The sequence below is a fragment of the Podarcis melisellensis genome (assembly GCF_964234715.1).
Source record: "Podarcis melisellensis genome assembly, chromosome: Z".
Lineage (NCBI taxonomy): Eukaryota > Metazoa > Chordata > Lepidosauria > Squamata > Lacertidae > Podarcis > Podarcis melisellensis.
The window spans coordinates 17,267,121-17,286,584 of NC_138547.1; the positions used below are offsets into that span (position 1 = coordinate 17,267,121).

The window sequence follows — 19,464 nt, forward strand, 5'->3', positions numbered from 1 at the left end:
GTCCAGCTCCGAGGGCCTTTTGGTGGTTGCCTCACTGCGAGAGACCAAGTTACAGGGAACCAGGAAGAGGGCCTTCTCGGTAGTGGCGCCCGCCCTGTGGAACGCCCTCCCATCAGATGTCAAAGCGATAAACAACTACCTGACATTCAGAAGACATCTGAAGGCAGCCCTGTTCAGGGAAGTTTTTAATATGTGACATTTTAGTGTATTTTTCATCTTTGTTGGAAGCTGCCCAGAGTGGGTGGGGTACAAATAATAAATTATTATTATATATATATATATATGTGTGTGTGTGTGTGTGTTGTGTGTGTGTGTGTGTGTGTCAACCAATTACAAAGGGCTGGAGCTGCAGTGCTATAAGGAGCAGGTGGCCCAAGTGACACCAATACAAAAACCTTACACATACACTTAAGTAAAATAATGTTATGTTTACCACCTCCTCCCCTCCTCCCAACTTTATACTGTGTACAACATCAATGTCTCACACTGAACATAACTGATTTGTAGAAAAGACTCTATGAAAATAGAGACAATGCCCGTACTTTTGTAACCCAAGAATTTTTTAAAATAAAAACTATTTTTTTAAAAACCAAAAAACCACCTCCTCCTCAGGGGGGCTTTCCCATGCAACCTTGGGAGCTGATCCTCTGAGACCAACTCCTTTCCTTTTGATTAGTTCCAGTCAGCACAGAGCAGGAGGAAGCTTCTTTTTTTGTGGGATGAAGCATCCAAATCGCTAAGTAAAAGGGTTAATGCTCACAAAGGGCTATAGAACTCTGTGATGTCACAGGCCGTGGCAGTTATTTTCCGTTGGTTCAGTTATGGCAGTTATTAACAGTTTTCACAGTCGGAGCAGCAGATATGTTCCGTTATGCTGCTGTCTACCTCAGAGTTAGGTCAGTCTGCAACAGTCTTTTGTTGTCTTAGGTGTAATATGTATTAGTAACAGAAGTAACATCTGCCTGACTTGTATATTTAATTTAACAAGTGCAAGCACACTGTGTAAAAGTTGTTTGTTATTTAAGCTTTAAACAGGGAGTGTCTTGCATATTTTTTTTTATAGGAGGGAAAGGGAACTAATGAAAGGGTCAGACCCGGGCTCTCTTCTGCGTAACTCTGTAAATGGGAACTAGAGTTTAATTCTCACACTTTTCAGTGACTTAAAAAGCCCCCATTCAATGCTAATTGGGTGGCTTTAATAATAATAAATTTTTATTTATACCCCGCTCTCCTCAGCCAAGACCGGGCTCAGGGCGGCTAACAACCAATAATAAAAACAAGTTGATTAAAATACAATTTAAAAGATTAAGATACAACATTAAAACATTAGGATGCAGCCTCTTCACAGGAGGAGAAAGGGGAAAAAAGAGGGGAAGGGAGTCAAATTGATTCTAAGCCAAAGGCCAGGTGGAACAACTCTGTCTTTCAGGCCCTGCGGAAAGAAATCAGATCCCGCAGGGCCCTGGTCTCATGAGACAGAGCGTTCTACCAGGCTGGAGTCAGTGTTGAGAAGGCCCTGGCTCTGGTTGAGGCTAATCTAACTTCCTTAGGGCCCAGGAACATTAGGGTGTTGCTATATATGGACCTTAAGGTCCTCCGTGGGGCATATCAGGAGAGGCGGTCCCGTAGGTAAGAGGGTCCTAGGCCATGACATCAGAGACAGGGACCGTGCTGCAGAAACAGTAACCCCAGACCACTACACCTCTCTCCTTTACCTGTTTGCGGTGGTGGTGCTGTTGGCCTTCTTGGCCGGTGGCTTTTTCTGCTGGGCCTGCTTCACCGGCTGAGTGACCTTCACCTTCTTCTCCTCCTCAGCCTTTGCCTTGTGCTTCTCTTTCTCCTTCTCTTTTTCCTTGTCTTTCTTTTTTTTCTCTTTTTCCTTCTTCTCCTTCTTCTTCTTTGGCTTGTTCACGGGGGCTTGCGAGAGAGCAGCAAGTTGCTCGTGGACAGCCTTCAACTGGCAGGGGAAGATGGAAGAGTAAAAGCTTAAGGTGGCCATATTGCTCCAGAGCCAGCTCCCTTGGAGGGAATGAGCCACTCTAAAATTGTGCCGGGGGGATCCCTCCTGCATTTCCCACCCCACCTTGATCATTCTCCATCAATTAATGAGAAAAGAAATCACATTCAACAACTATCAAATTTGGGTGAAATTCTCTCCCTTTTACCTTTATCTTACTTTCCTGGTGGCTGAGGGATATTTGCCAATGTTCTCTCAAATCTACAAATCATCTCACCACTGGCTGCACTTTCTGCAGGATCTTACAGGGGCTACCACCAAGTAGTGCTCCTGGCAAAATGCCATTGGCGAGAACCAAAAACTAGCCCCTCCACCACCTCATGTGTGGTGGTTCTATATGTGCCTGCCATGATCTGGGCTACAACTGCATGGATAGCAGTGGCTTCATACCCCCCTCTCCCAATTGATTGATTGCATAATATTTGTATACCACTTGACTGTAAAAAAAACAACAACAACCCTCAAAGAGGCACCAGATGTGGTCCCCTCCCCATGGAGGTGTCAGTTCTCAAACAACCCTGCAGACATAGGGTGGGAAAGCAACAAGCCCAGCTTTGCCTGTCTGATATATTCCCAATGCATTGACACCAGGGGAGTGAGGAAGACACGCTGCGTTTGGTGCCTGCTAAAAATTGTTTAGCTAAGCTTTTTTTTGGTAACTTGTAATTTCATTTTATAATGTACTAGGGGTTGCCACCCCTGCTGTTGCCTTCCCCAGCTGTGTGCCAATGCAGCTACCGCACATGTTCACTTTACTTGCTAACCCCATCTACCCCTTTTGGCTTTCCGCGACACCTGACCAACCTCTCTTCCCTTTACACCTCACCTATCCACACTCCCCCCCCCCCATAGCTTGCCCTAAGCCCCACCCCTTTTAAAGGAGGGGGTGGCAATTCACAGAGTGGCTTGCTAAACAGCTGTGTGAAGCTCCTCTCCCTTCTATGTTAAGCCTCACTGCAGGCACATTTAATGGAGGGGGGAGGTGTTAATAGAAAGCAGCTTGTTAAACCACTTTATGAAGGACCACTCTGCCTTCCATTAAACCTGACTCTAGCTGTGTTTAATTGGGGGGGGGTGTTGCTTCAACCAAGAGCTTGCTCAGCTTTTGTGTGAAGAGCCTCCCCTCCCCCTAAGCTTTGTTGCATGCCTTTTTAGTGTAGGGAGTAGGTGCTTTGCAGTGCTTCCCTTCCCTGTTAAAATAGCTCACCTGTTCTTCATGCTGTAGTTGACACTGCCCCCTACTGGCGGCCATGCAAACTGCAGAGCATAACGGTACCTTGCATTTCTCCATACTGTATATAGGAAGATATCTTTTTAAATTCCTATTTTATTTTGGGGGTAGTGGGTGGGAAGGTTTGATTGGCCATCATTGCGTCTAAAGAAATAAAAGCCTCTCTCAGTTCAATGACTGATGGGCTTTTTCCCATGTTCAACCACAAGCTTACAAACACACCACAGACCAACTGAATGAAGCTCGTGGTCTACTGGTAGTGCACAGACCAAGGTTTGGGAACCCCAATCTTCAAAGCAGAAGAGATGCCCTTACGGGCAGCCTCCCCTACCCACTTGTGGGGCTGTCTTTTCCCCCAGAGGTCTGTGAACATCCAGTCCCGAACATTTCCTTGCTTGGCCATCAACTGATGGATGAACACATCAACATTCAGAATAGGATCCCCTCTAATGTCATTTTTGTTTTTTTCTATCCCTGCATTTTTAACTTGCCCCAGGCACTAAGGATTGAGTGAGAATGGAACATCATATTTTTTTTAAAAAAAAACACACATAAAAATAAGTAGTCCTAAAATAAAAATGGAACAAAAACAGAGCAAGGGGTCCCTTTTAAAAGTGTTAAAACACAAATAAGACTTGGTTCAGCAATATCACTGTGTGTCCCACCTCCACCCCAGGAAGAAGCAGAGACATCACCTTTAAAAGAATTATCATGAGGACTAGAAATTTGCCCATCATTAAAAAAAAAAGAAAAAAGTGGGATTCTCAGGACATCTGGTGGGAGCACTGGGTTATTGCTTTGGATTGCAAACACTCTATGGACTCAGCAGCACTGGCTGTGGAAGAGAATGTACTGCCAATAGGTTCCCCCCACCCCCCGCCCAATGGATTAGGACTGAAATATGGGACTTTGTCTAAATCATCATCAGATTCTTTAACAAAACTCCTAAGATAAGCATCAGTTAAAAGCAGTGATGAGGCCCTGCCCTTGGGGGCTCACAATCTCATTTTTTCCTACTCTCCTGCCATGCCAAGAGCAACAAAACTCAAAAAAGCCCTCTAGAATATAAACTGTTGTAACAAAATAGTCTATAGCGGGTCACCTAGCTCAATTCTTATCTAAACCAGGAGTAAGAAACATGCAGTGCCCTCTAGATGACGCTGGACTTCCAGCTCCCATCAACCCCCGCCAGCCACACTGACAATGGTCAGATGGGAATTGTGGTCCAACCGCATCTGGAGGGCCCCCAGGCCCCCATCCCTGATCTAAGAAGGAGTATTCCACTACTACATGCAAGAGGTGGAAGGATGCCTCTATATAGAAGAGACATTCCCTCATGTGAGAGTGGAATCCCTCTCCTTGGATAAAGGGTGGGGAACCCGTGGCCCTCCATTTCTTGTTGGACTTCAACTACTATCAGCCCCAGCCATCTTGGCCAATAGTCAGGGGTTGATGGGAGTTTTAGTCCAGCAAACAGCTGATGGGCCACTGATGTTCTCCAGTGCTGCTTTAAGCATTCTCTCATCATTGACCAGCTCCAGGCGCTTTTAAAATTCCCGTCCTCCATGACTGTTAAAAGGATCAGAACTCAAAGCTCTTGACCTCTTGTCACCCTCTCTCTTTCCCCTTTCATCCCCAATTTATTTTAAAACAAATTTATTATCAAAACACTTGCAGAATCCCACCTTGCCAGCTGAAGCCCAGAGCTTTACTGGATCAGCAGGACGGAAAAATTATCTCACATGCAACACAGCAACACAGCTTATAGATAGGATATTATATATATATATATATATAGCTATGCTAATGCTACACAACTTGACATATCCGGACAGCAATAAGAAAATGAAAAATTTAAAATTAAAATTAAAATAAACAAATACATTCCATCCATTCCAGTCTCGGGAGTCATTGACCTTGTAGCACTGCCTCAATGATCGGGAACAGTCCTGTGTGAACAAGAAGACAGGCGAGGAAGCTAATCGTGCATCCTGAGTGCGAATCCATTCGGTAGGAAGGGAGGGGGGGAAGGGTAGGGGATCCCGCAATCTGCATTTGCCACATGAACACACAAAAAATTACACTCTGGTCTCCCAAGGAATCCTGAGAATCTTTTCATTTTTTCCTCTCTTTCCTTTTAAAAGGGCCAACTTTCTAGCCCTCCAGGCCACTCAAAGTGCATGAAAACGCAAGGGCCAGCAGCATTTCCCCCACTCACAATTCTTTTTTCATAATGTATTTTTTGCATTATAAGAACCACACAATGTATGCCTTCGGGCACCCAATTTTTAAAAAAAAGAAAGAAAGGTTCCTAGTAAGCCAAAACTGTTTGGATTATTTTGGGATTATTATTTTTTTAAAGCCTCTGAATATTAGCCACATTGCAGTTTACTTTATAAACACTAAAAAGCAGGACCTTGTTTCAAACAAGTAAATGATCATTTAAATTCTTCAGAGGCAACTGTAGCTCTCATATTACAGATCAGCCCAACTGAGACTTATACTCTAAAATAAGTTATTTTGCTGAGGTGGTTCTCAAACTGAAGACTTCTAGAACCATATGTTTGCTGGCTGAACACATATGGTTTTTTCACAGACATATTTCATAGATACCAAAATGTCAAGCAAGCTCATGTGTAGAGGGGCTTTTATTGGAGCTTGGCCTGGAACCCATTGGGAATGAGATCTCAACGTTTGTTTGTTTTTAAAGAAACATAAGAACATAATAAGAGCCCTGCTGGATCAGGCCAGTGGTCCACCTAGTCCAGCATCCTGTTCTGACAGTGGCCAACCAGATGCCCCAAAGGGAAGCCCGCAGGCAAGACCTGAGAGCAACAGCAACTCTCCCCGCTTGTGATTCCTAGCTACTAGCATTCAGAAGCATCATTGCCTCTGACAGTGGAGGTAGACCAAAGCCATGATGCCTAATAGCCATTGATAGCCTTCTCCTCCCTTAACCTGTCCAATCCTCTTCCAAAGCCATCCAAGTTGGTGGCCATCACTGCCTTGCAGGACTGAGTTCCACAGGTTAACTGTGTATGGTGTGGAAGAGGACTTCTGGCATGGGGCCACCTCTCACCTGCTCCTGCAGCTCAGCCAGCCGTGTGGCTCTTTCCTCTTCAGAGTCTGAGCTGTCCGAGTCGGAGGAGCTCTCCTCGCTGCTATGGCTGCTTTCCATGCTTTTGCTGACAACGGGTGCCGTCTGTGGGGGCTGGGCCAGGGGCTCTGCCGGCTCATCCGGCATCTTGGCAAACCTCATCTCAAAGACGTCCTGCGTGCGGAGAGAGAGGGCATATGAAAGAGAGAGGTTTGTAGAGGGGGCAGAGAGAGCCCACAACCCTTCTAGGAACATAAGATAAGCCACTGGCCGCATCCAGTTCAGCATCCTGTTCTTACAATGGCCACCCAGATGCTCCAAAGAGAAGCATGCAAGTAGAGTCCAAGCACAAGAGCCCTCTTTCCTTCTGTGGTTCCCAGCAACTGGTATTCAAAAATATCATTGCCTCTGACCATAGAGAAAGAGCACAGCCATAGAATCAAAGAATCACAGAACTGTAGAGTTGGAAGGGACCCCAAGGATCATCAAGTCCAACCCACTACAATGCAAAGAATCTCAGCTAAAGCATCCATAGCTAGCAGCCATTGACACCCTTATCTCTTCCATGAATTTGTCTATTCCTCTTTTAAAGCCATTTAAGATTGGTGGCCATCACCACTTTCCATGACAGTGAGTTTCCCCACCCCCTCTACCCATTTTCTCCTTGGAAGCAGTGTTCCCCAACCTCCCATTCAAAAAAATAAACAATTTGGAACAAAGGCAAGGATGTGAAACACAAGAGCATCATTGCTGAGTCACCCCCCCCCCAAAAAAAAAGATGGGACGTATATTGGCCAACTGGGCATAATCTGCTTTGATGCAGCCTAGTTGCAGAATCCTCTCACATTTAGCTGTTATTTCTACACTGAAGGCGATTGGACTAGGTGCCCCTTGAGGGCTCCTTCCAACTCTCCAATTCTGTGCTTCAAACCAAATCGATGAAAAGCTAGCAGGACTGGATGATAAATAGCTAAATTACAGGAAGCAGATGCTGAAATTGAAATGCCTTCCATACAAGGATTTGGAGGAGAAGATAAAATCACAAATAGTGATATAGAGAATTGTCTGGATATGGCATTGATGGATTTGAGAGGGGGGAAGCACTGGGAAAAACTTTCTGGCCTTTCTTCAGTTCTAGCAGACAAAGTATATTCTGCAGTCAATTTGGAGTGAATTCAGAGAATGCTGCTGCTAAATTTATGCTATTCTCTATGGGAAAAGACTTGGAAAAACAAAAAAAATCAAAGGTCCTAGAAGAGCAGATTGGGATGCTATCATAAATACAACAGGAAATGGAAATACAACAGGAAATGGAATTTGAACATACAGGACATGGACTAATGGATATATAGTAAGAAAAATATAGAATATTATCCCAATATGTGACCACACTGGATAGATTTAAAATGGACACAGACAGAAGAATTTACTGTCAGCTGATATGGAATAATGATGGTGGGAATTAATGGAGGTAAAGTTAATATTAAAGAAAAAATATGGTTGACAGGTACCAATAATAACAATTTGGGAACCTATCTTAGGCTTTTTGTGGGGAAAATAAATGATTGATTCTGAGTCACCTTGACTTAAAAGAAATATTGTTTAACAGAAAATAGAGAAGATGGGTGTTAGCATGGACTGAATGTTTTTAATAATCATATTTTTAATGTACATGGAAATGTCACTCTTTCAGGGCCAAATGCTGGGAGGAGAAAGGAAAGATTCCAGGTGAGAGCTGGGAATGAGCTACTGTCCCCTTTAGGTGGTAAGGGCTAAAAATTACTCTTAAGAGAGGACTCCATATTCTACTTATTCTGTTTGTATTTTTGTAGCAGTTTTTATTGTGTTATTTAAAAACTTTAATAAAAATCTCATTACAAAAAATGATAGCTCTCCCTCCCCTCCCCAGAAGGGACACTGGGGAGGCCCAATTATGCCAACCAAACCAAGCTCACCTGTCCTTCACCTCCAGGTAAATACCCAGCTGGTCTAAAAATGCCTCACCTGTCAGCTAACCAGAGGCATCCACTTCATTATCAGTGCTTGTAAAGGCCCCTGCATTTGCCTGCATGATTCCCCCCACCTCCCGCAACTGCTCAGGCAACCCCCCCCCAAAAAAAATCCCCCACTAGGTCACCCAATATCACCGTGACATCAGGTGACTGACAGGCCGGCATCCTCACCCACCTGTCACAATTTTGCCCAGTGGGAGGAGAGGAGAAAAAGTTCTGGCCCACCAGCAGGACTTACTTGACCACCTCTGCTCTAAAAGTGTCCCCAATGCAGATGTGCATAAATGATCCACTCTGCTCCTATGAGGAGGCTGCTTGTCACTTCTCTGCCTGAGTCACTTCCCTGGGACAGGCCAAATCAGGGACAGAAATGCATTATTTTGGAGGCAGGCAAGGGGAATTAGGCACAATCCAAAGCCTCATAGGCACCTTTAACAAGGAAATTAATTTATTTCTCATATCAGTTTTTGAGTCTCTGTTCTGGTTCCATTTTGTCCATCACTTTACCTGAAGCTTCCTGGCCATAGCCACGACTTCATGGTCTGGAGGGTTGTACTTATAACAATTAGAGAACATTAACCGGATGTCCGCTGCAAAGCTCTGGGCATCTTGATAATCCCGAACATCCATTTTTTTCTGCAAATACAAGAAAGTCGGGAGGGAAGGAAGAACAGGGAGAGGGAAAGTTGGATAACAGGTCGAAAAAGCCCTAAGCAACTTGAATTCACATATGCAGAAAGGTTTTTTTTATTTTTAAGGCAGAGTTTAATCTGGGGCAGGGCTGGAAACCATCAACAAACTACTATGGTCACTGCAGAGAACAAAGCAATTATTTACAAGCACTTTTGATGCTTAGAAATGCTACAGGAATAAAATGATACAGCTGAGAGTATGTCATGTGGGATTTGAGTTTTGCTCATGTATGTTGTGAAGGTGGTGGACTCTCCTTCATCGGAGATTTTAAAGCAGAAGTTGAATGGTCATCCATCAGGGATTCTTGAGCTGTGATTCCTGCAATTCAGGGGGTTGGATTAGATTACTCTTGACCCCTGAACCCTAAAATTCTATTATATTGGAAATCTGCCAGCAAGCATTGGAGGAGCAGCAAAAACAAGTCCACTGTTGATGGACCGGGCCACAACTCCCCCTCATCCAATGCCTGCATCAGCCTGGCAGCTGCCTCTGATGGTAGTCCCTGGGTGCTGCCTGATTAGTTTTGACCCATGACAGGGTCTTCTCTATGGTGGCTTCCTGGTGGAGGAAAGCCCGCCCTAGTGAGAAGCACCTGTCCCAACATTATTAACTTTCAGGAGGGGTTCGAAAACATTATGTATGACCCTTTTAACCCAAGCTTGTGGTGGCTGAAGAAGACTGTTCCTGGCAACCCCAAAATCACTGGATTTAAAACATTTTAAATTGTAACCGTTTTTAATTATAATGGTTTTTAAACGCTCCAGCGTTGTTTTTTCTTTTAAACGATATACCTGTTTGCTGCCCTGAGCTCCTTGGAGAGGGAGGGCTGGGCATGAATTAAATAATAAATATAATCAGTAGGATTTGCAACTGGGACAAGTTCAAGAAGTTATGGTTAGTGTATTAAGCCCTTAACAACTTGGGACCAGTTTACCAGTGAGATTGCCTTGACTGCTTCAGTCCATAGAACTGGCGCTGTCCCATGTGCCACATAATGCCCACTCTGTGCTTTTAAGAACTCAAACTTGCACTGTAGAACGCCCTGCCTATTGACAGCAGGGAGGGGCCTTCACTACCTGGTGCTTGCTTAAAACCTTTTTGTTTGGACAAGCCTATCCAGGCATGCAAACAATTCCTAGTCTCCTTTTAACTTACCCTTATATTTCACTATGAAAAGGTTAACAGACCTTTTTAAAAAAGTGATCTAGCGGTTAGAGTGTTGGCCTAGGAACTTTAAATCCTCCCACTCGGCCATGAAGCTCACTGGGTGTGACCTTGGCTCACAGCCACTGCCTCCCTCAGCCTGACCTAACCTACCTTACAGGGTTGCTGTGAAAAGGGAAGAGGAAAAGTTGGGCTATCAACACAATGAATCAAGATTAACAGGGGACATACTTTCACAGTACTGAGATCCATTGGGTGCTTGATGATGTCATGGTAGTCGTGTAGCTCGAGAGCCTCAGCATCTACTGGCTTGTAGAAGGGCCAAGCATATGCTGCGTGCTTCTTGGAGAGCATCTCCTTGAGGATGCTGTCACAGTACTTGAGGTGTTCGGAGAGCTTCCCCTTCTTCCCCGCGTGCTGGGGCACCTCCCCATCCTCCAGGTCTTTCTTGGGCGGCTTGATGGGCCGGCCCCCACTCTCCCGGCGGGCCACCACCTTTGCCTGCTTGGAGTCCAACAGCGGGGTGGGCGACTCACTCCGACTGGCTGTGATGGCTGATGTGGTCGGGGTGGTTGTGTCCGCTTTCCGCTTCACTCCCTTTTTCTGAAATTCAAAGGAAAACACACATACACAATTTTTAAAAAATTAATTTTCTTCTAAAAGGAGAGGCTACAAATAATAAATGATGAATGCATGGGCCCTTTATTCAGAACTATGAGGACTAGAATCTTGCTTTGGATGGGCCATAGATCACTGGTAGTGTATGTAGGAGGGTCTCAGGTTCAATCCCCACTTGCAACTTTATCATTTTCAATTTTACATAGTTTGCACAATGACATTTAACCAAAATACAAACCATACATTTATCATCGATTTTCCTTTCTGCCACCTTCCATGCTTCGTTTTATTAACCCATTGCCGCTCCAAATTCTAATTATTCCGTATTCTCTTTTTTTGAAAAAAACAAAAACAAATTGTCCAGTAGCACCAACTAAGTTTGTTCTGGGTATAAGCTTTTGTGTGCATGCACACTTCTTCAGCTTATACCCAGAGCAAACTTACATTGGTCTCTAAGGTGCTACTGGACAATTTTTTAATTTATTTATTTCGACTGCGTCACACCAACACGGCTACCTACCTGAATCTCTCTTTTTCAGTTTTATTTCAATATACTTCATACTGCTGAATTTATTCTAACACTGCTAACATTTTAGTTTACAGTAATTTTTCAAATATGTTGCAAATCTTTTCCAGTCTTTCTTAAAAATTCTTTCATCCTGGTCTCTTAGTCTGCTAGTCAAATTAGCCATTTCTATATATTCTATCAATATAATCTACCATTCCTTTGTTGGTATTGTGCCCTCCTTCCATTTCTGAGCATATACCATTCAGGCTGCTGTAGTTGCATATGAGATTTTCCTGATCTCTAAGTATATCTGCATCAATTATTCCTAAAATAAAACTTCCGATCTTTTTACAAATTTCCTTTTAAACATTTTTATTTTCAATTCATTATGTATCATCTCCCAGAAGCTCTTAGCCTTTTTACACGTCCACCACATACTGTATGATAAAAGGTACTTCCTACTCTATGATTCCTGTGGGTTGGATTTATTTTCTTTTGCTTACCTTGACAATAGGTGACATAGCAGTTACCACAGGCATGATGGGAGTGGCAGCAGGAGGGGGAGGCAGTGGGGGCACAGCAGCAGGGGCCGCAGCAATGGGGGAGATGTTCGCGGTGATGGTTGGCACAGGCGTGGCAGCGATGACTGGCGTCTGCGACACGGAGGGAGGGACATTCTGGAAGGGTGCTGATGGAGACACAGAAGATAAGGCTGCTGGGTGCTGAGCTCCTAGTTGTTTTTTAAAAAAAGAAAAACAAGAGAGAAAAGGGTCAAAGTAGCAAACCCCTCCCTGTTTCTTTTGGGGATGAAGGCCAGCTCAATCAGAAACATTCTACCCCAGCTGGTCATGATGATAATTACTGTTTAAGAAACGGTGCCCGAGTTTGCTGCTTTTTTCTTCTTTCCCCTCTCCCCTCCCTCTCCCTTCTTCCTTGTGCGCCGCTTCTTTCATGACTGCAAGGTCTTCTGCAACGTCTTGTTCCATTAGCTTTTGCCAAAAAGCAAGCTCCAACAGGCGTTTCCTACCCCTGAAAAGGGCCGGGCGATATATCAATATATTGTCTTATAATCAATATTAAGAGCAAATTGTGATACCCATTTTTAAAAAATTACCTGGCAATATATCGTGAGTTGTGTGTGCTTGTGTGCAATATTCAAAAAGCATGATACAGTGGTGCCCCGCTAGACGAATGCCTCGCAAGACGAAAAACCCGCAAGACGAAAGGGTTTTTCGGTTTTTGCGACGCTTCGCTAGACGATTTTCCCTATGGGCTTGCATCGCAAGACGAAAGCCCATAGGGAAATCTCGGGGACCTTTTTTTAAATGCTGGCGGTGGGGAGCAAAGCCTTCCCCGCCCCTCCGGACTTCAGAAGAGGTCCAGGAAGGCCGGCGGGGGCGAAAGGCTTTGCTCCCCACCGCCAGCATTTTAAAAGCGGTCCGGGATAGCAGGGAAGCGCTTCCCGCTATCCCGGACGGCTTTTGAAGGCAGGCAGGGGGGGCAAAGACTTTTGCCCCCCCTGCCTGCCTAACCGGGGGCTTTTAAATCGCCCCGGGACTGTCCGGGGCGATTTAAAAGCCCCCGGACGGCTTTTGAAGCCTCCCCCCCCGCCCGGCTTCGGGGCATCATCCCGATGCCGGGCGGTGGGGCAGGAACGCCTCCCCCAGCCGCCCGGCATCGGAACGATGTCCCGAAGCCGGGCGGCCGGGCGGGAAAGCCTCCCCCCCCGCCCGGCTTCGGGGCATCATCCCGATGCCGGGCGGTGGGGCAGGAACGCCTCCCCCAGCCGCCCGGCTTCGGGGCATCGTCCCGATGCCGGGCGGTGGGGCAGGAAAGCCTCCCCCAGCCGCCCGGCATCGGAACGATGTCCCGAAGCCGGGCGGCCGGGCGGGAAAGCCTCCCCCCCCCGCCCGGCTTCGGGGCATCGTCCCGATGCCGGGCGGTGGGGCAGGAACGCCTCCCCCAGCCGCCCGGCATCGGGGCATCGTCCCGATGCCGGGCGGTGGGGCAGGAACGCCTCCCCCAGCCGCCCGGCTTCGGGGCATCGTCCCGATGCCGGGCGGTGGGGCAGGAAAGCCTCCCCCAGCCGCCCGGCATCGGAACGATGTCCCGAAGCCGGGCGGCCGGGCGGGAAAGCCTCCCCCCCCCGCCCGGCTTCGGGGCATCGTCCCGATGCCGGGCGGTGGGGCAGGAAAGCCTCCCCCAGCCGCCCGGCATCGGGGCATCGTCCCGATGCCGGGCGGTGGGGCAGGAACGCCTCCCCCAGCCGCCCGGCATCGGGGCATCGTCCCGATGCCGGGCGGTGGGGCAGGAAAGCCTCCCCCAGCCGCCCGGCATCGGAACGATGTCCCGAAGCCGGGCGGCCGGGCGGGAAAGCCTTTGTCCCCCCTGCCTGCCTTCCCAGGGGCTTTTAAATCGCCCCGGACAGCGGAGAAGTCCTCCGCTGTCCCGGGCGATTTTAAAATGCCGCCCGCCAGAGGAGGTCGGGGGAAGGCTTTTTCCATAGGAACGCATTAATTGATTTTCAATGCATTCCTATGGAAAACCGTGCATCGCAAGACGAAAAACTCGCAAGACGAAGAGACTTGCGGAACGAATTAATTTCGTCTTGCGAGGCACCACTGTATTGCAAAAATCGGGAAGCCAACGCTGCTTCCTGTCCTGTTGCAGCCATTGTTATTGCTAACTCTGCCTCAGCTGCTTCTCTGTGCTTCCTGTCGCAGCAGCAGGCTGACGCAAAAATCGCTCACTTAGAAACTTTGTGTGCACTGCAGGGTAAACTCTCTGCCTTAGCTCTCCGTCTCCCCTGCCTGCCTCCTCAGCGGCAGGCGAAAACTCTAACTCTGCCTGAGTGCTCTGTCTCCTGAGCAGGTGGAGCTCAACAACCTGCAAGCAGGAACTTCCCTCCCTCAGAGACACCAGGCTCTTGCTGAATCTGGAGCCCCCTTTCTCCTCCTGCTCTCTCGTAATAATATAAACTGGGGGAGTAGTAAAGAACAAAAAACTGCTCTAGCGTAAGAGCCGCTTCCCTCTTTCCCTTCTTGTGCTTGTTGTGGGTGTGTGATTGTCTGTGTGTATGTCTCTCTCCCTCCCCACTCCCATGTTTGTGTTTTGTTTCTGAGAAGCAGCAGAACACCTTGTGTTGTTGTTGTTTTAATTAACCCAGCCTCTCTCCACTGGCAGGCGGCAGGTCGTCTTAACTTTACTCTAAAGTAGCTCTTCCCCTCTCTCCCACCCCCGCTTCCCCTGTCCCAAGCAAGCTGCAGAGAAGCACACTACGTAGTTGCTTCAGATTAAAAGAAAGAAAAACACGCTGCTCTGGCCACTTCCCTCTTTTCCCCATCTGCATGTATGCTCTCTCTCTCTCGCTCTGTGTGTGTGCACGTGTATGTAGAAACGCAAAATTGTCTCTGTCTCCCTCAATATGCTCCTCATTTTCTCCTCCAGACCCTCCTCCCTAACCTGGAACTCTTCTCGATTCTCCTCTTACCCCTTTGCTTTCTCACACATTTATTATTAAGTTATTAACATTAATATATTCTCCAGAAATCTGTAACATTACTGTTGAAGCACGCTATCAATGAGTCAATTTTCATATAATTAAATGCATCAAATTTTCCTTGCATATATAGAGAGAGAGAGAGAGAGAGTGTGTTTAATCTTTTTTTATTCTGTAAAATTCTATCTATTCTTTCTGGTTTTGCCTAGATTATAAAAGAAATGCAGATTCCCCTGGCACTAAAAATATAAAATTTGTTTAGCAATTTTTTTATTCTGTTAAAATTTATCCATTTCATTCGCTCTATTTTGGCCTTGTTTAGAAAATAAAATTAACAAACAATCTAATAACTGGTGTTGTGGGATGCACACATTCAACGAAGACTCAATAGTGAAATATATTTGAATATCTAAAAGTGTGACAGTGATTGTGAATTGGCTTTTTTTCTTGTTTTGTAATGTAATTTATTTTTTAGGAAACATTCTCTCACCTTACCTTTGATATCTATGCTACTGAATTACTTCTACAGCTTTAATTTTAGAGAAAATGTGCTAATTTAAACATTATCAGTACAGTAGTACTATAATATAACAGTTTTAACAATATGTTAAAGGTAAATAAAAATCTATCAATTTTAGAGTTAGACCTGTAGATAGGAGCAGTTGCCAGGGCATTACCACATTCACCTCTACATAGTTCCAGCCTTATTTCAATCATTGTGATATACTGAAATATCATAATGTTTAGCTGGTGATATATTGTCATATTGAAAACCAGGTATCACACAGCCCTACCCCTGAACTATTTCTGAATCATGAAAACAGCTATTATTTAAGAATAATATTATTTAAGTTTACTGTTCCTCTTCCCATCCATCTCCCTTTTCCCTCATGGGTTGTTTTTATGGTGTTTTGTTTTAAAAAAGCTGTAAGCCTATGAGGAGGGATTGTCTTGTTTTAAGCCACTCCTGTGAGCCTTTTTGAGTGACGAGAGCCATAGAAAAGCTCTAAATAATTAAAATCCTCTACCTGAATCTTATCTCCTTCTCTGTAACTTGGAAAGTGTTGCAGCAAAAAAACTGCTAGCCCTTAATGTTTCTGAGAACAAGTTTCTAGTCCTCACGGTTCTGAATACAGGGCTTCATTAGATAGGAACATAGGAAGCTGCCTCCCACTGAGTCAGACCACTGGTCCATCTAGCGCAGCACTGTCTACACTGACAGACAGCAGCTCTCTAGCCAAAGCTCTCCTCAAGCACTACCTGGAGATGCCAGTGGCAGCTTAACCTGGGACTTCCTGTATGCCAGGCAAACACTCCATCCCTGTGCTAGGGCCCTCCCCCTAAAGATTAAGATTCTAGTCCTCATGATTCTGAATAAAGAGCTGTGTTCAATAGGAGCACAGGAAGATGCCTTATACGAGTCTGACATTTGGGTCCATCCAACTCAATAGTGTCTACACTGACTGGCAGCCGCTCTCCAGGGTTTCAAAGAGGACACTTCTGCAGTTCTACAAGCTGCTGTCAGAGATTGAACTTGGGACCTTCTGGATGCAAAGAAGACACTCTGTCACTGAGCAACACCCCTTTCCCTATTTGCTTCATCCATAAATAATCCACTTGCCTCTCAGGGGATTGGACTAGATGACCATCTGGGTTACTTCTAACTCTACAGTCCACCTGCCAGGGATTCTTAAGCTGTGATTCCTGCATTGCAAGGGACTGGACTAGATGACGCTAGAGGATGCATCTAACTCTACAATTCTATGGTTCTATGACAGATGCCAACCCAACCTGTGCTGTGCCCGCTGCCAGCCATCTTCCGCGCTTTGCCTTTCGGAACCGGAGGCAAGAGCTCAACCTCTTCCTGTGGCATTTGAGCGACTTTTTGAAGAAAGATCTTCTCCAAGGCTTGGGCCATGAGAACGATGTCATCGGTGGGCTGGAGACGGGGTGGGAGAAAGCAGGAGGTCATGGGGAGGACACAGGAAGGCTCGACACCTCACATCTATTTATTTGTTTGCTTCATAACATTCATACACCACTTGAGTGTGGTGGGGAAAGACCTCAAAGTGGTTTGCAAAGAAAGAAAAAGATAATTAAGATCATCACTTAGAAAAATTAACAGCAAGGATTTAAAACTTTCAAAAAAAAATTTAAAATGGATCAAAATTTGCACCAATCTTCTAAAACATCTGGGTAAACTTATCTAAACAATATAGCTCTTAGCAGGTGCTGCAACAAGTACGGCGAAGGTGTCCGTCCGATATCAATAGGCAAGTTCCAAAGTATAGGTGCTGCCACACTAAAATATTGAGTTCTTACAAACATGGAACAGCTATTATGTGGCACCTGTAACAGCACTAAGGCTGCTGATCAAAGGTGCCTGCCTGATGTCAGTAGGAACCCACTCATGCAGCAAAGCATTAATCACACTCTGGACCCAACCAGTCAGTCCCACTATGCTAGATCTAACAAGCCAGGAGGAACAGGGGTCAAGGTTGCATGTGGTCAGACGCATTGCCACCAGCATCTCGTCCACATCAGCTGATTGCATGAGGAGAAACTGATCCCACAACACATCCTTCATGGCAGCAATGGGTACTTCAACCAGAGCTGCAACAAGCACAGAGTCATGATCCCTTCAAAGCTGAGTGATTTTATCCTCAAAAGTGTGTAGCCAGTTGATCACAGCAGGTCTTCAAGGGCTCAAGGTCCCTCCTCTACAGTGGGAGTTAGTAACCCTCAGATCCTCCAAAATATCTTCACCAGCAGGTTACTAGAGGACACAATGTGAGCTGTAAAATGAACCATTTTTGCAGGCCCACACTGCCACATTGTAGGCACAGTTAAGTGTTTTTAATAGTGTTTGGTCATCTTCAGAGTAAGACTTACACCACTTGCACTAAAGTTCTCATCCAGCTTGTTTCATAGTCTGGACCTCCTCAGAATACTAAAAGGACACAACACCCGACAACATAATCTCAGCCCCCAGATCCTTTACCTTATTGTAGATGTAGCAATTTGTAAACATGGTGTTGAAATCTTGCATACATTCACTGGCACTCCAGTAATAGTTGTGCTCCAGCCGTTTCTTGATAGTCCCCATATCCATCGGGTTTTTAATTATTCTGTGGTAATCCTGTTGGGAGGAGGGAAATCTCGTTTATTAATTATTTGGGGAGGGGGCGGGACTGTTTCAGCTAGAGGGACCTATAGGGAACCTTTCAAGAAGTCACAGACCAGTGGCAGAAAGCCAGCCAGGGTGAAGGCTTGTGGCCTCCGAAAGGCAGATCACACAGGAATACAGCCCACATGCTGAAGGAAGTTTCCCACCGCTGGTTTAGATAATCATATGCAGCATTTGGCGATAGTTACAAGAAACAAACCATGGTTAAGTGTAACGTGGGGGATGGAAAACCCATGGGCCTCCAGATGCTGTTCATTACAGAATTATTATTTTTAATTCTCTTTGTAAACTGTTTTGAGGCGTTTTCTCTCTTTTTTTACAATCCAGTAGAGTATAAATTTTATGAAATAAAATTACATTACATTATGAAATTACAGGTATTGGAGGTGTATTAATTTTTATTTAAGTAAATACATCTCCATCTCCTGTAATCCACAGCAAGCATGGCCAATGACCAGGGATGATGGCATATTTTATTTATAAGCATATTTATATATCCCAATTTTATAACAACAACAAAAATCAGAGCAGTTTACAACCATTATACATAAAGCCATATAAAAAGTTAAGATTTTAAAAAATCAGCTAACTATTGTGGAAAAGATGTATTGATTTCCAGTGTAAGTCTGAGGGAACTGAAAAGTTTTCAGGAGGCATTTAAAGGTTGAGATGGAAGTGGCAGGCAGTTCCACAGCACTGGTCAATGACCCTAAAGATTTAGTTTCTTCTTGCTGCCAAATGAGTCTCACCAACACAGGAAATGATGCTCCTGCAGAGTATCTCAGCGATGGACTTGGGATACAAGGGTTCTGGCACTCCCTGAGGTACCCTGGACCTCAGTTGCTCAGGGCTTTGTAAGTTAATACAAGGACCTTGAACCTGGCTTGGTAGTAGATGGGGAACCAGAGCAGGGTGTCCCATGTTCTCAACCAGACTCTCTCCTTAGTAATCTAGATGCTGCATTCTTCACCAGGTGGAGCTTCCAAACCAGGCCCAAGGCCACTCCACACAGAGCACATTACAGCGATCCAGGCTCAAGATTATGCATGGACTACAAGGGTATCCCTGCCCAAGTGTCCAGGAATGGCTGTGATTAGCAAACCAGATGAAGCTGGTAGAAGGCACTCCTAGCCACAGAGGACACCTGGGCCTCTAGTGAAAACGATGTACCCAGGAGTACCCCCAAACTACGGACTTGCTCCTTCAGAAATAGGTAAGTTACCTGTTCTGGGTGGGGTTGCCCTATCTCCAGACATGGGACCCACCCACCTTAAGAGCCTCTGTCTTCTCAGGAATCTAACACAGTTTACTGGCTCTCATCCAGTCCACCACTGCATCCAGACACAGGTCCAAAGCTTTCACATTCTCTCCTGATTCAGATGTCAGGGAGAAGTAGAGCTGCGTGTGTCATCAGTGTACTGGTGACACCTTGCTCCGA

At 45.6% G+C, this 19,464-nt stretch overlaps 1 protein-coding gene and 1 long non-coding RNA gene across 5 annotated transcripts in view; one reads left to right on the plus strand and one right to left on the minus strand.

The window, feature by feature from the left end:
- BRD3 (bromodomain containing 3) overlaps positions 1-19,464 on the minus strand; it is a 38,561-nt gene that overhangs the window by 10,418 nt on the left and 8,679 nt on the right. Inside the window, exons 3-10 of one of the 3 annotated variants that reach the window (XM_081897817.1) lie at positions 17,841-17,978; positions 16,631-16,778; positions 11,844-12,070; positions 10,446-10,817; positions 8,865-8,993; positions 6,328-6,519; positions 5,165-5,197; positions 1,716-1,957 (exon numbers count right to left, since the gene is read on the minus strand). In XM_081897817.1, coding sequence (XP_081753943.1) covers positions 1,716-1,957; positions 5,165-5,197; positions 6,328-6,519; positions 8,865-8,993; positions 10,446-10,817; positions 11,844-12,070; positions 16,631-16,778; positions 17,841-17,978 — 1,481 coding nt within the window. Of the gene's footprint in view, positions 1-1,715; positions 1,958-5,131; positions 5,198-6,327; positions 6,520-8,864; positions 8,994-10,445; positions 10,818-11,843; positions 12,071-16,630; positions 16,779-17,840; positions 17,979-19,464 lie in introns of all 3 variants that reach the window. The other 2 variants (XM_081897816.1, XM_081897818.1) reach the window with 2 other exon arrangements.
- LOC309362318 lies at positions 602-16,596 on the plus strand. Of its 2 annotated transcripts, none has more exons than XR_014164896.1 (4): positions 602-896; positions 5,148-6,152; positions 8,039-8,073; positions 16,468-16,596. It is a non-coding gene; the product is annotated as an uncharacterized lncRNA (long non-coding RNA). The 2 variants fall into 2 exon arrangements; XR_014164897.1 differs by having other exon boundaries at positions 5,148-5,258.